We start from the raw sequence: 15,119 nt of genomic DNA, 5'->3' as shown, positions 1-15,119 counted from the left end.
ATGCCAAAAAAATGATTTTATCATTTGATATGGTGGTTATAAATGGGCGTTATAAAAGAGGGCGTCCTACCCGAGGCGCACCAAGGCATAATTATGTAAAGAATTCGCGGGGTGTGTTGTGGTAAATATAACTTCTGTTCCTGGCATTTTGTGTACTCCCCATTCCAAAAGTCTCATATTGGCGGGCAGTGTCCGGCCGTAGATATATATACTTTGACTGAGGATGCCTAAGAACTCCAAAACTAAAAAAGGCCATAAACCTTATAAAGACTATGCCTATGGAAAAGGCATTAGATCTACTGAAAGACCCCGCAGCCAAATTGGTAAATTGTGCATTTTGTTCAGTGTGTGAATTGTGAATTTAGCACTGAATTATTTTTATTCAGCACACTCAAACCCGCTAGTGTTCCCTATTTTCCAATTGAAATTAGCTGGAGAATTATTGAAACTAGGGCACACACCAGAAAAGCTAAGCAAAATATTTAAAACAAAGTCTTCCGAGTCCCTGAAGTCAGCAGAGAAAAAAACCAGCAACCAGCATATATTAGCTGCATTTTTGATAAATGAATGGGTCCGCATCAGGCGAGGAAGATATCGACCAAATATGAAGAGCGTTGTTGATCTATTCCCGGATGACCCCACAAAGAGGAGGCTCGAACATTTCTCAGAGTAAGCCTTTATGTATATAATTATATATAGGCTTTATAGCCTCGATCCCAGGCCGATTTTATATCGGATATGGTAATTATACTAGAGTTGTCTGTGCATGCGTTAAATTTTCATTGTCGGTAAAAAACTTTATTAAACCAATATATAATTGAAATTCATATATACATAGAAAATTCAGTGGGTATATAAAAGATGAACATAGGAAGCTGCTTCACAAAGGGAGTTGCCGGTTGTGCTGCAGCACGATTTATAGTGACCCAGGGCAACTTCAGGATGATTGAATGCCTCAAAATGCCTCAAAATTACAGTTTAGCAGGCTGCTGTACCTCTCTGAATAGAATAGAGGTCCCTATTCGTAACTCAGGCAAACCTTGCTTGAGAAACGTAGATTCTCTTGCTGCTTCTGAGCTGCCGGAAACAATTACGCTCGACGAGCAGATATATACAGTCCAGTCCTGCATGTGAGTAGGCCGACAAGATTAAATAGAAAACCAAAGGACAAAAAGAGTGCACGTTTAAACGCTTGCCTCACACTGGACCGTTATAGTATATATAGCCAAGAGGAGTACTGTTGGGATAGCTGGATATTAGCCATCATCTCCTATGCAGAGAAGTACAGTTCATTTAGTCTAGAGAGTAGATTACCACAAATGTGTGAGTAGTTGTACTTAAATGTAAATATCTTTTGATTGGAGCATTTCTAAGAAATTTTGTTGATACCTATGTGTAGATGAATGACTGAACTACAACGTATCCAAAAATGTTTCCATGGAAACATAAGGTGGTGGGTTTGTGGTGATTAATAGAACAACAGCAAATTGTTATAGTGGGTAATCTGTTAGAGTAATAAAACAGTAATCTTGTACAGCTAAGGTCCTAGACTTCATCACATAATTGTTCAATGGTTTAGGTATCCTGGCCATCCCTTTATGGGTGTTACAAATGTTCACAGTGTTTATAATTCATGATTTACTGGCTTTCAGGTACACTTTTGGTTAGAGTAATAACTTTTGAAAATTAATAGCTTAGCTTTCAAATTTCTGTAGTAAGTTTACAGATAAAAGGGCTACATTTTGATACCAAGAACATCCTATATGCTTATTCCATTGCTGAGATAACACTGGAAAAGCTACATAATTTCTACTGTTTTGATGACATCAACAGCTGCCAACCACAAACCAATGATGCTTTAATCAACCACAAATGTAATTAAGAGTGGGCGTACAGTTATTGTACGCCCACTTACGTGGTTAATTAAAGTGTCATCGATTTGTGGTTAGCAGCTTGTGATGTCATCAAAACGGTAGAAAATAGTAGAATATGTAGTTTTTCAGTGATATCTCAACAATGGAATAAGCATAGAGGATGTTCTTGGTATCAAAATGTAGCCCATTTATTTGTAAACTTACCAGATAACTTTTAAAGCTAAGCTATAAAATGTTCAGAAGATATTACTCTAACTAAAAGTGTACCTAAAAACCGGTAAATCATGAATTATAGACACTGTGAGCATATGTAAGACCCATAAAGGGATGGCCAGGATATCTAAACCATTAAACTATTGTGTGATAAAAGTCTAAGACCTTAGCTGTTTAAGGTTAGTGTTTTATTACTCTAACCGATTACCCACTATAACAATTTGCTGTTGTTCTATTAATCACCACAAACCCACCACCTTATGAAACATTTTTGGATATGTTGTAGTTCAGTCATTCATCTACACACGGGTATCAACACCATTTCTTAGAAATGCTCCAATCAAAAGATATTAATAATTTTACATTTAAGTACAACTACTCACACATTTGTGGTAATCTACTCTCTAGACTAAATGAACTGTAGACATTCTGTAACACGTGAATTTCTCGTATTAATTTTAAACAGGTTAGTGTCATTGTCAATCCCTCTGTTCGAGCTGTGATGGCAGCACCAAGTCATCTAGCTCACACTCTTCACTTGATCCACCATAAGATAGATAGATCTAAATGGTGAAATCTTGCCAAACAAAAATGACTTGATAGCATATAGGAACCACCAAAAAATATCTGAAATGCATGCAAAGCTTTATAGCCTTCACTTGTTGTTCTGTAATCAGAATAATGTTTTCTAAGCCAATCGATTCTAAATGGGATAGTGACCGCTAGTACGGGCATATAAAGAGAAGAGGGCATGCAACTCACAATGTATATACAGTGTATATGCGTATTATTGATGAGTCAGCATGCAGGATATGCTATATTTAGCCAACTGCCCACTATAGATAGAGTAAAAACAAGGCTAGTCAGTGCACGTGCAATAAACATAAGCCCCCGTCCATTTATATTGTAGTTGCATGCCCTCTTCTCTTTATACGCCCTTGACGATAGTACATCAATATAAATGTCAAAAGTGAACGGGAGTATATATATATAGAATCTGACGAACGATTGACGCATGTGCAGACAACTAGTACCAGGCCTATCCGATATGAAAGCGAAAACTCGTCCTGCATGGGATCGACTATTATAGTATAATTATATATAAGGTAAATCCATTTTCTACTGTTGTATATATATCTAGGGAATCTACAGAAACTGAGTATACCGAATGTAGCAAGAGTCGTAAGTCATTCAAGCACATCGAGTTGTAAGTGATAACACGTGCGCTTGCAGGATGAGAATGCGTACTCTTAGATATAATTATAGCTAAAATGGGTTTAATAGCATGAGTAACAAGCAATGGCAAGGCTACTAATTGCATGAGGCATGGCCGAGTGCTATTAACCTTGCATGCCAGTGCTTATTATGAGTGCTATTAATCCCTTATTGCACATGTAACCATGCATACTCATCGTGTATGATAAAGTTGTCTGCAGTTTTAATAGCAGTTTCCGTTATTCGAAAATTGTACGTTGTCATTGACAGTGTGCAATTACTTGACAGGTAATTGAACGCTGTCAATGATGACGTGCATGCAATTACTGGACCGGATGTGAAACAGATTATCATTATTGTACATAGATTGCACTCTTAGCCATAATACTAATTATAGGGAGCCAGTATATAATTATTATAACTTTTGGTTAGGATCATCACCCACAAAGGTGAACTCAGTGGGATATGCTCTTACCACAGAACACCAACTGAGCATAAAAAATGGTGTTTTTACAAAATTTACGATGAGGGTGGTAAGTTGTTTTAACGTCAGTGCATATTTCAGTGTCTGTTGATATGCAGATAATAAATCTGGCTCTAAATCCATTGTGAAGACGCCATCATCAGGTTTGATTGTTCAACAAACTGTAACACTAGCTGTTGTTCAGTGAATATTTTATGTAGGTACGGGGTCACTGTCATCGGAAAGGCTCCAATGCCCAACCGCTCGAGTCCAGAAAGTTGGAATTTCAACCTCAGGCTCATCATTTGCTGGTAACAGTCGTTTTAATTGTATGTTTTTTTCTGGATTCACTCCATTGTTCGCTTCCTCTATATACAGGACCATCCACAAGTCGAGTTACTCTCCAAAAACTAATAAGACAGTACAATCTGACTGGTGGGCAACTCAGCAGTGAAATAAGCAATTCTGATTTTCCCTACCTGACCGAATATTTCGATGGTGTGGCGATCTATTCTAAATCCATGGGATTAACTCCTGCTGAACAAGCCGATGTGAATGTGTTGTACCATAGAGAAGGAACTCAAGTAGCCATGACAAAATGCTTTACTCTCTGGAAAACGCACAATCCTTATGCAGCAACTTACAGAGCTCTACTGGAGTTGTTACTGAAACTGAAAAAAGAGAAGATAGCTGATGAAATCTGTTAGCATGTCACTCAATGTACGTACAATCATATAAATACCTCACATTTTATTAACTCCCTTAGTACATATAAATACCACACATTTTATTAAGCTCGTGACACCTTAGTAGTCCGTTGGTTTGTTTGTATATATGTGTACATATTCTATGTCTGCTCATCTGCATGGAAGCCCTATAGCTCGGCCAGTGGCAGATTTTGCTTTGTTTTTTCAAACTAGGAAGCATGCATAATTATAATTATGTATCATGTGACCCTGCATGCATGCACATTGCAGTTCAATGAGGCCTTCCAGACAGCTAGAGCTCTGCCAGTTAGTAATAAGACTCTCCTTATACATCTGTATAATTATAGAGTTTGAGTGATTATATTGGTAGCTGTGATATATTGGTAGCTGTGAGTGAAAAAAGCTGCAAAGCTGTTTAGCCTAATATTATTATGGACTTCGAATTTTTAGCATCCTTTTTAGCAGCGTCAATCATTTCTGTAAATGGTCAACATGACACAGTCAAAAGAAGTACGACGCAAGTATACCTCGATTAGGCTTGATCACGTGCGAAATTCAACAGTAAAGTCATTGTTGCATGTGACTCATCTTTAGCCTATAATCAAAAGGGACAGCTTTTTTCAATATTCCCACAGACAACCTAACATAAAAAAAAATATGCTTAAACTGTTCATAAAAAGTGTTGCTTTAGCTATATTAAACTGATGATGATATATCTATAATTATATGGAGCTCATGTATATATAATTATAATAGCAAGCGGAATGGCGGTAATGGATATAGAATTGCATGTCACGTAAAACATATACAAGTTCATATTTTAATTGTTTTCACTGTGTTTCCATACAGAGACAACAAGGTCCACTATATATAGAACTTTTGTGGAACTTATTGAGTCTATAGCCATATAATAATACACTCGTATACTGTGAACAATTATGATACGTATTTAAAATGTATGACTTTTATATCATTATATTTAATTGCTGTATATTTTGTATCATCCTTATGGGTACAGATTGTATAGAGGGTGATAAGTAAGGGCTCCTTGTAATGTATTAGGTAAAGTACGTATGTGAGCAATAAAGGTGGTCGATTAAGTTGAATAATTATTTGCTATTCACAATAGCAAATCCGTTGCACATGTGTATACACTAGCTTAGCTAATTGACCAACAGGTTTACAGATTCTACTAGAGAGTGATAAGTAAGGGCTCCTTGTAATGTATTAGGCAAAGTACGTATGTGAGCAATAAAGGTGGTCGATTAAGTTGAATAATTATTTGCTATTCACAATAGCAAATCCGTTGCACATGTGTATACACTAGCTTAGCTAATTGACCAACAGGTTTACAGATTCTACTAGAGAGTGATAAGTAAGGGCTCCCTGTAATGTATTAGGCAAAGTACGTATGTGAGCAATAAAGGTGGTCGATTAAGTGAATAATTATTTGCTACAGACAATAGCAAATCCGGTGCACATGTGTATACACTAGCTTAGCTAATTGACCCACAGGTTTACAGATTCTACTAGAGGGTGATAAGTAAGGGCTCCTTGTAATGTATTAGGCAAAGTACGTATGTTAGCAATAAAGGTGGTCGATTAAGTGAATAATTATTTGCTACAGACAATAGCAAATCCGGTGCACATGTGTATACACTAGCTTAGCTAATTGACCAACAGGTTTACAGATTCTACTAGAGAGTGATAAGTAAGGGCTCCTTGTAATGTATTAGGCAAAGTACGTATGTGAGCAATAAAAGTGGTCGATTAAGTTGAATAATTATTTGCTACAGACAATAGCAAATCCGGTGCACATGTGTATACACTAGCTTAGCTAATTGACCCACAGGTTTACAGATTCTACTAGAGAGTGATAAGTAAGGGCTCCCTGTAATGTATTAGGCAAAGTACGTATGTGAGCAATAAAGGTGGTCGATTAAGTGAATAATTATTTGCTACAGACAATAGCAAATCCAGTGCACATGTGTATACACTAGCTTAGCTAATTGACCAACAGGTTTACAGATTCTACTAGAGAGTGATAAGTAAGGGCTCCTTGTAATGTATTAGGCAAAGTACGTATGTGAGCAATAAAGGTGGTCGATTAAGTTGAATAATTATTTGCTACAGACAATAGCAAATCCGGTGCACATGTGTATACACTAGCTTAGCTAATTGACCCACAGGTTTACAGATTCTACTAGAGGGTGATAAGTAAGGGCTCCCTGTAATGTATTAGGCAAAGTACGTATGTGAGCAATAAAGGTGGTCGATTAAGTTGAATAATTATTTGCTACAGTCACAATAGCAAATGATACAGAGGATTTCAGGCTGGTTGGCAGAATTAAAAGTTGAAGTGCAGTCAACCATGACCACTAATTACATTAGTAGAAGAAACACACAGTGTGTGGTCGTGGTTGAGTGCACTTCAACTTTTAACTTCTGCCAACCAACCTGAAATCCTCTGTAAGGTGCATATGTGTATACACTAGCTTAGCTAAGAATAAAAAATTGACCCACAGGTTTACAGATTCTACTAGAGGGTGATAAGTAAGGGCTCCTTGTAATGTATTAGGCAAAGTACGTATGTGAGCAATAAAGGTGGTCGATTAAGTTGTCACAATAGCAAATCCGGTGCACATGTGTATACACTAGCTTAGCTAATTGACCGACAGGTTTTCAGATTCTACTAGAGGGTGATAAGTAAGGGCTCCCTGTAATGTATTAGGCAAAGTACGTATGTGAGCAATAAAGGTGGTCGATTAAGTTAAATAATTATTTGCTACTGCATGTAATGTAGTAGTTAAAAAAATACTCGCACTACGTATGAATGTGTACACCCAATGGTTATTATTGAGTGGACAAACATTTTCAGCAAATAATAACTTACGTTGCTGGCACCTCATTTCCTCAAGTTGGTATAAGAGTCTGCATAAATATATTATGTATGTAAGTACCATAATGTTTAACAGACACAACAATTATGCTCGGACATTAAACAAACACCATACTACATGTTGTCATGTATCAAGATATTGATGATACATGACATGATGTACTGTTACATGTGTCTATTGCTGATAAAAGAACGATACGATAAAACGTACAGTACAAGAGTACGAGTTTTCTGTTGATAAATGATACCGTACAACATTATTGTTCACTAACAGTGATCTTTCATTATTATTGAGTTGAAAATGCCAGCAAACAAGGAGTGGTATTTTGATGTCAAAGACAGCTACATTCATATCGTGAAGAATGCGACACAGGAAACTAATGGTCCTGTGTTTGCAGTTAAAGCTAGCAACGACAAGATCAGGGTAAGCTTTTTCTATATAAATGTTTATCGGTAGATACAGATACACTGCATGCATGGCACATGCAAGTATTAGACTAATGTATGCAGATCAAGTTACTGGACCAAGAAGCAGCAAGAGAGAAGTCACTGGTAGACTTTACATGGGAGAAATCACCATTTTCAAGACAGTTTAAGAATGCAAAGAGCGCCACGCAGTTCCATGAAGAATGGACTCGGCTAGTTCTTCCAAGAATTGACAGCAACACTGGTAAGCGCGTGACATGGTTTTCATGAATCACCTAGTGCATGCATGCATGCAGGTTTTATAATTTTCGGAGTTTGACAGCTTACGTAAATAACTATAAATTAATTACACTAAACTGAGAGCTTTTTTTCCATGTATCGTTATAGGCAAGTACCAGGATGAGCCACTAGTGCAGCTTGGTAAGCATACTTCACCAAGCACAGGTCTTGGACCATCAAAGAAGAAAAAAATTGATGAAGACAGTGACAATGACATCATACAGTACTATACTGGTGAGCTCAATAAGTAATTAAGTTTATGCAAATTGCAATCGGTCAATGTTATAGGGTGCTATGAGATTCCCATTTCCTGTCTAATGGAGCCTAGAATGAGCAGATGTTTGAGACCCCCAGATAGAGTTTTTATCAACACTCTGAAAGACGAAATAATGGCGAACCAAATTTCTACGGTGTCACCCATTATTGGTATACCATGCCTCGATGACGGTCAAGAATTCGATAAAAAACATCCAGCACTATACAAGTATGAAACGATTGGGGGCAATCATAGCAGAATTGCACTTCAGGAGCTGGCTGTCGAAAACCCAAGAGAAAGCCTTCAGACAAGGCTAGTAGCAGTTTATACAGGTGTCGATGACGACGTGGCCTTAATGATAGCTTCGAAACACAACAGGGCAACCGATCTTACTCACAAAATGACGACACAAGATCAGGTAAGCGCGCATTTATGATGTACGGATACATAGCAACACCTAAACTAGTAGTTAGTAAAAGGAAACTATTTTCGTTATGTAGGTAATGATATGCAGAAGCAGGTATGCTGGGAGGAGTAGCAAGACAGAGTGGCGAAAGGCATGTGCTAGTCTACTCAGCCTGCAGGTGAGTGACAAACTCGTGCTTACACACGTACTGTATTTACTTGATTAAACGCCCGGGCGTTTATCTCCTAGCAACGTCTGTAGAGAGGGCGTTTATTCGAAACGGGCGTTTATTGTCATGTCTACTCCAAACTCTTGCGCAGCAGCAGTTATTGTGCTCTTCTTGACTGCTGTCTCAGCTTAAATCTATTTCTTAGCTTAAAAGTCATAATAGGAGTATTGTTTTCCCTCTGTGTTGATATCTCTCTCTCTGCGCTGCCATCGTAAATAGTATCTAGCTCCACCCACAGTGCTACACCCCATACATAGGAGATTATTTAAGATGTGAGTTTATTGACAAAGACAGAACTTTTACCCTGGGCGTTTAATCAAGTAAATACGGTACATTGTCATACCTTTGTCATACATAATAATTATGCATTTGCATAATGTATGTACGTACGTATCTCGGGTTAACTAGTTCATAACGTTTGTATACAGGTGCAACAGCTCGAATACTCAATGGTCTTCTTCCTGGCTTCGTTACCCGACGTTGAGTATGATTGTGTTTTAGAGATTTTTGCTCAATATGAATTGTGCGACCTCAAAAACCAAAAGCTGTCACGAGGGCAGAGACAAGTACTCAAAAATTAGCTGCAAAGGCGTTAATTTTAAGCCGCTTCGAGGGTTGGAAGAGGAAGAAAGACGAAACCTCTTACAGGAAGTTCAATGTGGAGAGTTGTCGCTTAAAGACCTAAGCCAAAAGTGCAAAGTCATAAAAAAAATGAAAGAGATTAAATTGGCCTTCATAACGCAACTCGACATCGGCTCTTGGGAGGAAGCACTGCAGCTTTACCCTACGCACACATCTGACGAAAACTTGGCACAGTTTACTTCCCTCTATTTCAAAAAGAGCAATGTTCCCCAAACGTTTTGCTCCTTCTGTACCCAAGCAAAGCAAGCTATACTAAACAAATCCATAGAACAACCAACTAGCGTCACAGACGGCCTACATGTCAGTTATGACAACAGTTTCGCGGTTATTATAAATGCGAACGTGATCACGGTCAGTACGAGAGAGTTACTGGATGGCTTTGGGAGTCTGCAGTGCAGTGGTCTGCACCTCACCATCCTCGACACACCAGAGGTAAGTAATTAGTTTGCTAATTTTATATTACAGCACATCATTAGAATAACATATAAAAGGCAACATTCGTTGGGGTATGTACGTATTATTATAGCTTTACAGAATCAATGGTATGCAAGCATCTACACAATGTAGGTTACGTACGTATACATACATGATTATACAATGATGTACCACGTTCACCTGTGTAAATCTCATACAGGACTGGTCGTGCACAGAAGTAACGACAATTGTACGCCTAGTGAGATCTACCAACATTGCCCTGGGCCTATCGTCCTTTGCAGTAGTTGTAATTTCCCCACCACAAGACCTGGAGTTGCAGCAGCAAGATTGCAAAGCACAAACAGCATACATGCAAGACACCAGCGCTGCAAGCAAAGGTGATATAATTATAGTATGTACTAACAGCATACATGCAAGACACCAGCGCTGCAAGCAAAGGTGATATAATTATAGTATGTACTAACAGCATACATGCAAGACACCAGCGCTGCAAGCAAAGGTGATATAATTATAGTATGTACTTACAATAAATTTATATTGTATGAGTACACCTATACTACATTTAAACACAAAAAGCCACTACATTTTGTTTACATATACAGATACGTACACAGGGTGTGATCTTCAAAACACTATAACACCAATGGTGATTGGGCAATGGTCTTCTTGCAATGAGTACCCTTTCTTTGCTAAGAAAACAGAGTTTGTGGGCAACCTTCTAACAGTAGCTATGGATGAGCCTATCAATACACCTCAAGGCAGGGCAAGACCAAAACCAATGCTTTATCAGGAACTCATTAAACTACTAACATCACCTGGGCAATGGGTCTTCGAGTGGGAATAGTAAGTACTGTTAACATCTGGTAAAGATCCTTTAAGGATAATTTGCAAAAAGGTCATCCTGCATTATGGTAAAGATCCTTTAAAGAGAATTTGCAAAAAAGGTCATCCTTAGTATGGTAAAGATCGTGTAATGAATCTCTGTACAATAATTACCGCATTATGCTCGATCAGAGGCCGCTCTTGTATAAAGGCCCGCACTCAAATAGTAGCCTCCCTTGCTAGCAAAATGAAACTAATTTTAGTAGCCGCTCTCAAATAGTAGCCTCAGTGAACTTTGACTCTAGCATTTCTGCACGTGGCAGCCAAAACAACTACCAGCTAGCTAGATGTATGTAGCTACTAGGTACAGGTCAATACTAGCAGCTAGCTAGATGTACGTAGCTACTAGGTACAGGTAACTGCTTCTTAGTGCTTCACAAAGACTTTCTCATGGCAGAGTTTAAGTTTATGCAGGTGAAAATAACTTTTGATAACAAGTTGAATTAGCTGGAGCTAATAAAGGCCGCTCTTGAACAGTGGCCTCTCTCTAATTGTAGCCTCCTCTTCGAAACATTTAGTAGCCGCGGCTCCTGATAAAGCATATACGGTACATCCTTGCCTCGAACCAGGCCTCCCTGCGGCCTGGGTTCGAGGCAAGGTACATCCTTGAAATTTCAAGCCACAACTGCACAGCTAGTTCTTTGCAGACAGGATAATTATACGTACAATAGTCATTGACATTTCAAGCACTTTGGGAATTTGCGTTTATAGTTATGATGTATCAGGCTTGAAATTTCAAGACATGTGTATGGTTTGCATGGTTAGGAAGTTAACTTGATGTTCAAAAGATTCATGTGCATGTACATGTAATGCCTGGATTACTGTGCAACATCTCACGTGCATACACTCATCCCCAGGGAAAGTATCTTCATCTGCTGTCAAGAATGGACGGAGTGCCCTTGCACTGGAAAACAACGAAACACAAGCTCTATTGAAGCAACTATCCTCAATTGAGAAAACTGTTAATTAATGGATGTTAAGATTACTTTTTGATAGTACATACTTATAGTTACAATAATTCCAACAAAATACATAATTACTTGACTGCTATACAGTGTTAAAAACCTTGAATTTCAAGCCAAGCACTTTGAGAACTATAATTATAGCTTTGATCTTTGAAAAATTTGTGTATTATAATTATATATAATTTTTATTATCACTTAGCTTGAGAATTATGAGATTATAGAGTACTGCAATAATTATTGAACATCTACAGTTTGCCTAATTGAAATTTCAAGCCAAGTATTTTAGTATAGCAATGATCTTTTTTTTTTTTTTTTATAATAATTCTGCAAAATGCATGGATACACTAGTAGCATATTATGCTAACCTAATGTGTGCCCTGTATATATTACTTACAATAGCGAGTACAAATTAAAAATAAAGACTAATATTATACTAATGCAAGTGACAGAGTACATTTCTCTTAAATGACAAAATCGATGTACTTTCCTGCAGCTCCAGTGGTAATTCATTCCATACAGATATTGCTTTTGGGAAAAAAGAGTTCGCATATGCATTTGTTCTGCAAATTGGTCTTTAAACTGTATATTTTTTGTGCTTCTTAGATTGAGAGGGCATACTCTTCTTTCCAGTGGTGGATCAGGGAATTTAAAGTTACCATTTATTACCTGGTAAAGGTATGATAGTTTCAGGTACAATCTTCTTGTGGAAAGGGACGGTAGGTCCACAGTATCTAATAGGGAGTCGTAGTCCCTATTCCAAAGTTTTGTGCAGATTTTAAGGGCAAACTTTTGTACTTTTTCTATTTTGTGAGAATTTGTTTTTTGGTGTGGATCCCAAACAGGGGCAGCATATTCCAGTTTTGATCTCACAAGTGAGATGTAGAGTTGTCTTAAACATTCTAGTGACGAGTGGCCATAGAACTGTCGGCAACCTGCTTGCAGGCATTTCTGCATGCACATTCCTTCTATGTGTTTTGACCATGAGAGGTCGTGAGAGATCCACACTCCAAGGTACTTGTAGTGGTCAACTTTAAGTAGGGGACGTCCACTGATATTGAGAAACATGTTGGGAAGTGGTGGGCTGAATTTTCTTGATATAGTCATGTATTTACACTTGCTTTGGTTAAACAAGAGTACATTTCTTTCAGACCATGCTTGGAGTTGATCAATATCTCCTTGCAATTTTAGATAATCTTCAGGAGATTGAATAGGATGGTAAAGAAGAAGATCATCAGCATAGAGCAAGAGACTTCCTTCATTTTGATGTAGATCGATGTCATTTATATAGATTAGGAAAAGAAGAGGTCCCAGCACCGAACCCTGGGGAACTCCTGACACAACCTCCGAGATATTTGATGACTTTCCATTTATTATGACATATTGTGATCTATTCCTGAGGTAGCTTGCTACCCAAGATACCAGATGGAGATCTAGGTTCAGATTGGTTAGCTTACTCATCAATATCGAGTGAGGAACCTTGTCAAATGCTTTTTTGAAATCAAAAAAGACTGCACATACACTCTGACCATCTTCAAGCAGTTTGTGCCAATTGTGCACTGCCGTAAGCAGCGCACCTGTGGTGGATTTTCCTTTAGTGAAACCCCATTGTTTATTCGAGAGGAAAGATATATCTTTTAGATGTTCTAAGATTTTACTATACATATGTTTTTCCAGGAGCTTTACAAGGATGGAGAGTAGCGATATAGGGCGATAGTTTAAGGGATCAGACTTGTCGTTTGATTTGGGTATTGGAGTGACATGAGCCAATTTCCAGTCGTATGGCAGTTCACAGTTTTTTATCGATATATTGAAAAGCATTGTTATACTTGGGGTGATCGTTTCAGCAGTAGCCTTCAGCATTTTGGCGGAGATTCCGTCAGGACCATTTGCTTTTGTGGTGTCTAGATTTGATAACAGGTTGAATACTTCATCTTCTGTGCAGCGTAAGTTCTCAGGTAAGTCTCTTGTTGGTTGTTTAAAGGAATCTGGGTCAAGAGGAGGAAGTGAATGGTTGAAATTTGCATAAAACTGTTTGTTAAGGACCTGGGCCTTTTCTTCATCCTGTTCGATTTTGCAGCCATTTACTACAAGACATGGGATAGAGCTATCTGATTTTCTCAGGTATTTCAGAGCTGTCCAAAATTTTTTTTTTTTGACTGAGGCTTGAGGGTGCTAAAGAAATCTTGTTTACTCCGTCTGAGAGTGGTCACAACCTTATTTCTGATCTGTTTGTAGGTTGCAAAATCAGAGGGTTTGTTGTATTTTCTGGCAAGTCTGTTGTAATAGTTTCTCTTTTTGATATCTCTTATTATATTTTTCGTTAGCCAAGGAAGATTCTTTCGGGTTGCGATTTCTGCTGTGGGAATACAATTTCTCATAGTAGTCATGAATACATTCTTCCACTCTTTCCAGGATGACTCAACAGAACTTGGGTGTATGAAGCTGGTAAGATCAAATGTAGCCAACATATATCTTGCTTTGTCAAAGTCAGCATAATCATATCTCCATACTTTGTTTGTGTGCGTACGAGTGTGAGAGTTTGCACGAACTTTCACTTGTAGACTGATGCCAAGATGATCAGAGTTGGCTAGTGGAGGCACCGTTTCACAGTACTTTAGAGTTCTTGGAGATGACATAAGAACGAGGTCAATAAGAGTTGATGTGCCATCAGCTGCAATGCGTGTGGGTTGTTTCACCACCTGAGTTAGAGAGAAGCAGTCAGTAATATTTGCAAGGTGATTGCACAAAGAACTATTTGCTGACAGAACATTCACATTAAAGTCACCTAGTAAAATAAGATTTGAAATTGAACAACTATTTAGACTACTTAAAACATGAAATAACTCATCAAAGGTTGACAAAAGTGAGGAAGGGGGCCTATAAAAAACACCAATACATGCAAATACTTTGAAACATTACAGTTAGTACTTGGCTTGAAATTTCAAGGAATTCAAATTATTACCCCTGAAATTGTTTGGGTTAACACAGACAGTGCACTAATAATTATGTGTGAGCTTCGAATTATAATGTCATGTGTGATTACTCTTCTCTAACTGTTCTCTATCTCACATCCATATACATGTATACTCCCATGCAGGTATATAGGTGTCTTCCATGCATCCGCTATTCTGAATGAAGAAAGTGCCATTGCACAATTAAGCGTTATTTGGAAGCATAAATTGTTGTCTATACAATTGTTGATTAATTTTTTCACTACCCAGAAACTAG

The 15,119-nt window shown here is 38.0% G+C and overlaps 2 protein-coding genes and 1 long non-coding RNA gene across 9 annotated transcripts; 2 read left to right on the top strand and 1 right to left on the bottom strand.

The window, feature by feature from the left end:
• The first annotated feature begins 145 nt into the window (after positions 1–145).
• LOC135345274 (uncharacterized) lies at positions 146–5,479 on the top strand. 4 transcript variants are annotated; one of them, XM_064542693.1, is made up of 8 exons: positions 146–323; positions 366–669; positions 3,229–3,294; positions 3,735–3,832; positions 3,885–3,929; positions 3,987–4,076; positions 4,144–4,485; positions 5,322–5,479. In XM_064542693.1, the coding sequence occupies exons 1-7, from the start codon at positions 224–226 to the stop codon at positions 4,470–4,472; spliced, it is 1,032 nt and encodes a 343-aa protein (XP_064398763.1). In that variant the 5' UTR covers positions 146–223; the 3' UTR covers positions 4,473–4,485; positions 5,322–5,479. The 4 variants fall into 4 exon arrangements, with proteins under 4 accessions (XP_064398763.1, XP_064398762.1, XP_064398765.1 ...); XM_064542692.1 differs by having other exon boundaries at positions 149–323; positions 3,735–3,835; XM_064542694.1 differs by having other exon boundaries at positions 150–323; positions 387–669; positions 3,735–3,835.
• On the bottom strand, positions 1,247–10,915 carry LOC135345316 (uncharacterized). Of its 3 annotated transcripts, none has more exons than XR_010397684.1 (4): positions 10,860–10,915; positions 10,225–10,409; positions 7,366–7,403; positions 1,247–1,270 (listed from the first exon to the last, which is right to left on the bottom strand). It is a non-coding gene; the product is annotated as an uncharacterized LOC135345316 (long non-coding RNA). The 3 variants fall into 3 exon arrangements; XR_010397683.1 differs by lacking the exon at positions 1,247–1,270 and adding an exon at positions 2,627–2,650; XR_010397682.1 differs by lacking the exon at positions 1,247–1,270 and adding an exon at positions 4,297–4,436.
• On the top strand, positions 6,874–12,037 carry LOC135345276 (uncharacterized). Of its 2 annotated transcripts, XM_064542697.1 has the most exons (9): positions 6,874–7,795; positions 7,882–8,041; positions 8,185–8,310; positions 8,365–8,750; positions 8,833–8,916; positions 9,396–10,041; positions 10,244–10,421; positions 10,647–10,887; positions 11,784–12,037. In XM_064542697.1, coding segments are annotated over exons 6-9 (978 nt in total). In that variant the 5' UTR covers positions 6,874–7,795; positions 7,882–8,041; positions 8,185–8,310; positions 8,365–8,750; positions 8,833–8,916; positions 9,396–9,483; the 3' UTR covers positions 11,785–12,037. The 2 variants fall into 2 exon arrangements, with proteins under 2 accessions (XP_064398767.1, XP_064398766.1); XM_064542696.1 differs by lacking the exons at positions 10,244–10,421; positions 10,647–10,887; positions 11,784–12,037 and having other exon boundaries at positions 7,523–7,795; positions 9,396–9,808.
• The last annotated feature ends 3,082 nt before the right edge of the window (positions 12,038–15,119 follow it).

Source organism: Halichondria panicea, chromosome 12 (assembly GCF_963675165.1).
Source record: "Halichondria panicea chromosome 12, odHalPani1.1, whole genome shotgun sequence".
NCBI lineage: Eukaryota > Metazoa > Porifera > Demospongiae > Suberitida > Halichondriidae > Halichondria > Halichondria panicea.
Note: the sequence above shows the minus strand (reverse complement) of the source record. Positions and strands in the feature narration are given on the sequence as shown.

What these genes read in the sequence shown, in the direction of transcription:
- LOC135345274 (XM_064542692.1), top strand. Translation starts at nt 224, where the DNA reads ATGCCTAAGAACTCCAAAACTAAAAAAGGCCATAAACCTTATAAAGAC. An exon ending in TGTGAAGACGCCATCATCAG is followed by an intron (nt 3,930 to 3,986) that starts GTTTGATTGTTC and finishes TATTTTATGTAG; the next exon opens with GTACGGGGTCACTGTCATCG. An exon ending in CTCAGGCTCATCATTTGCTG is followed by an intron (nt 4,077 to 4,143) that starts GTAACAGTCGTT and finishes CTCTATATACAG; the next exon opens with GACCATCCACAAGTCGAGTT.
- LOC135345276 (XM_064542696.1), top strand. Translation starts at nt 7,673, where the DNA reads ATGCCAGCAAACAAGGAGTGGTATTTTGATGTCAAAGACAGCTACATT. An exon ending in AAGAATTGACAGCAACACTG is followed by an intron (nt 8,042 to 8,184) that starts GTAAGCGCGTGA and finishes GTATCGTTATAG; the next exon opens with GCAAGTACCAGGATGAGCCA. An exon ending in CTAGTCTACTCAGCCTGCAG is followed by an intron (nt 8,917 to 9,395) that starts GTGAGTGACAAA and finishes GTTTGTATACAG; the next exon opens with GTGCAACAGCTCGAATACTC.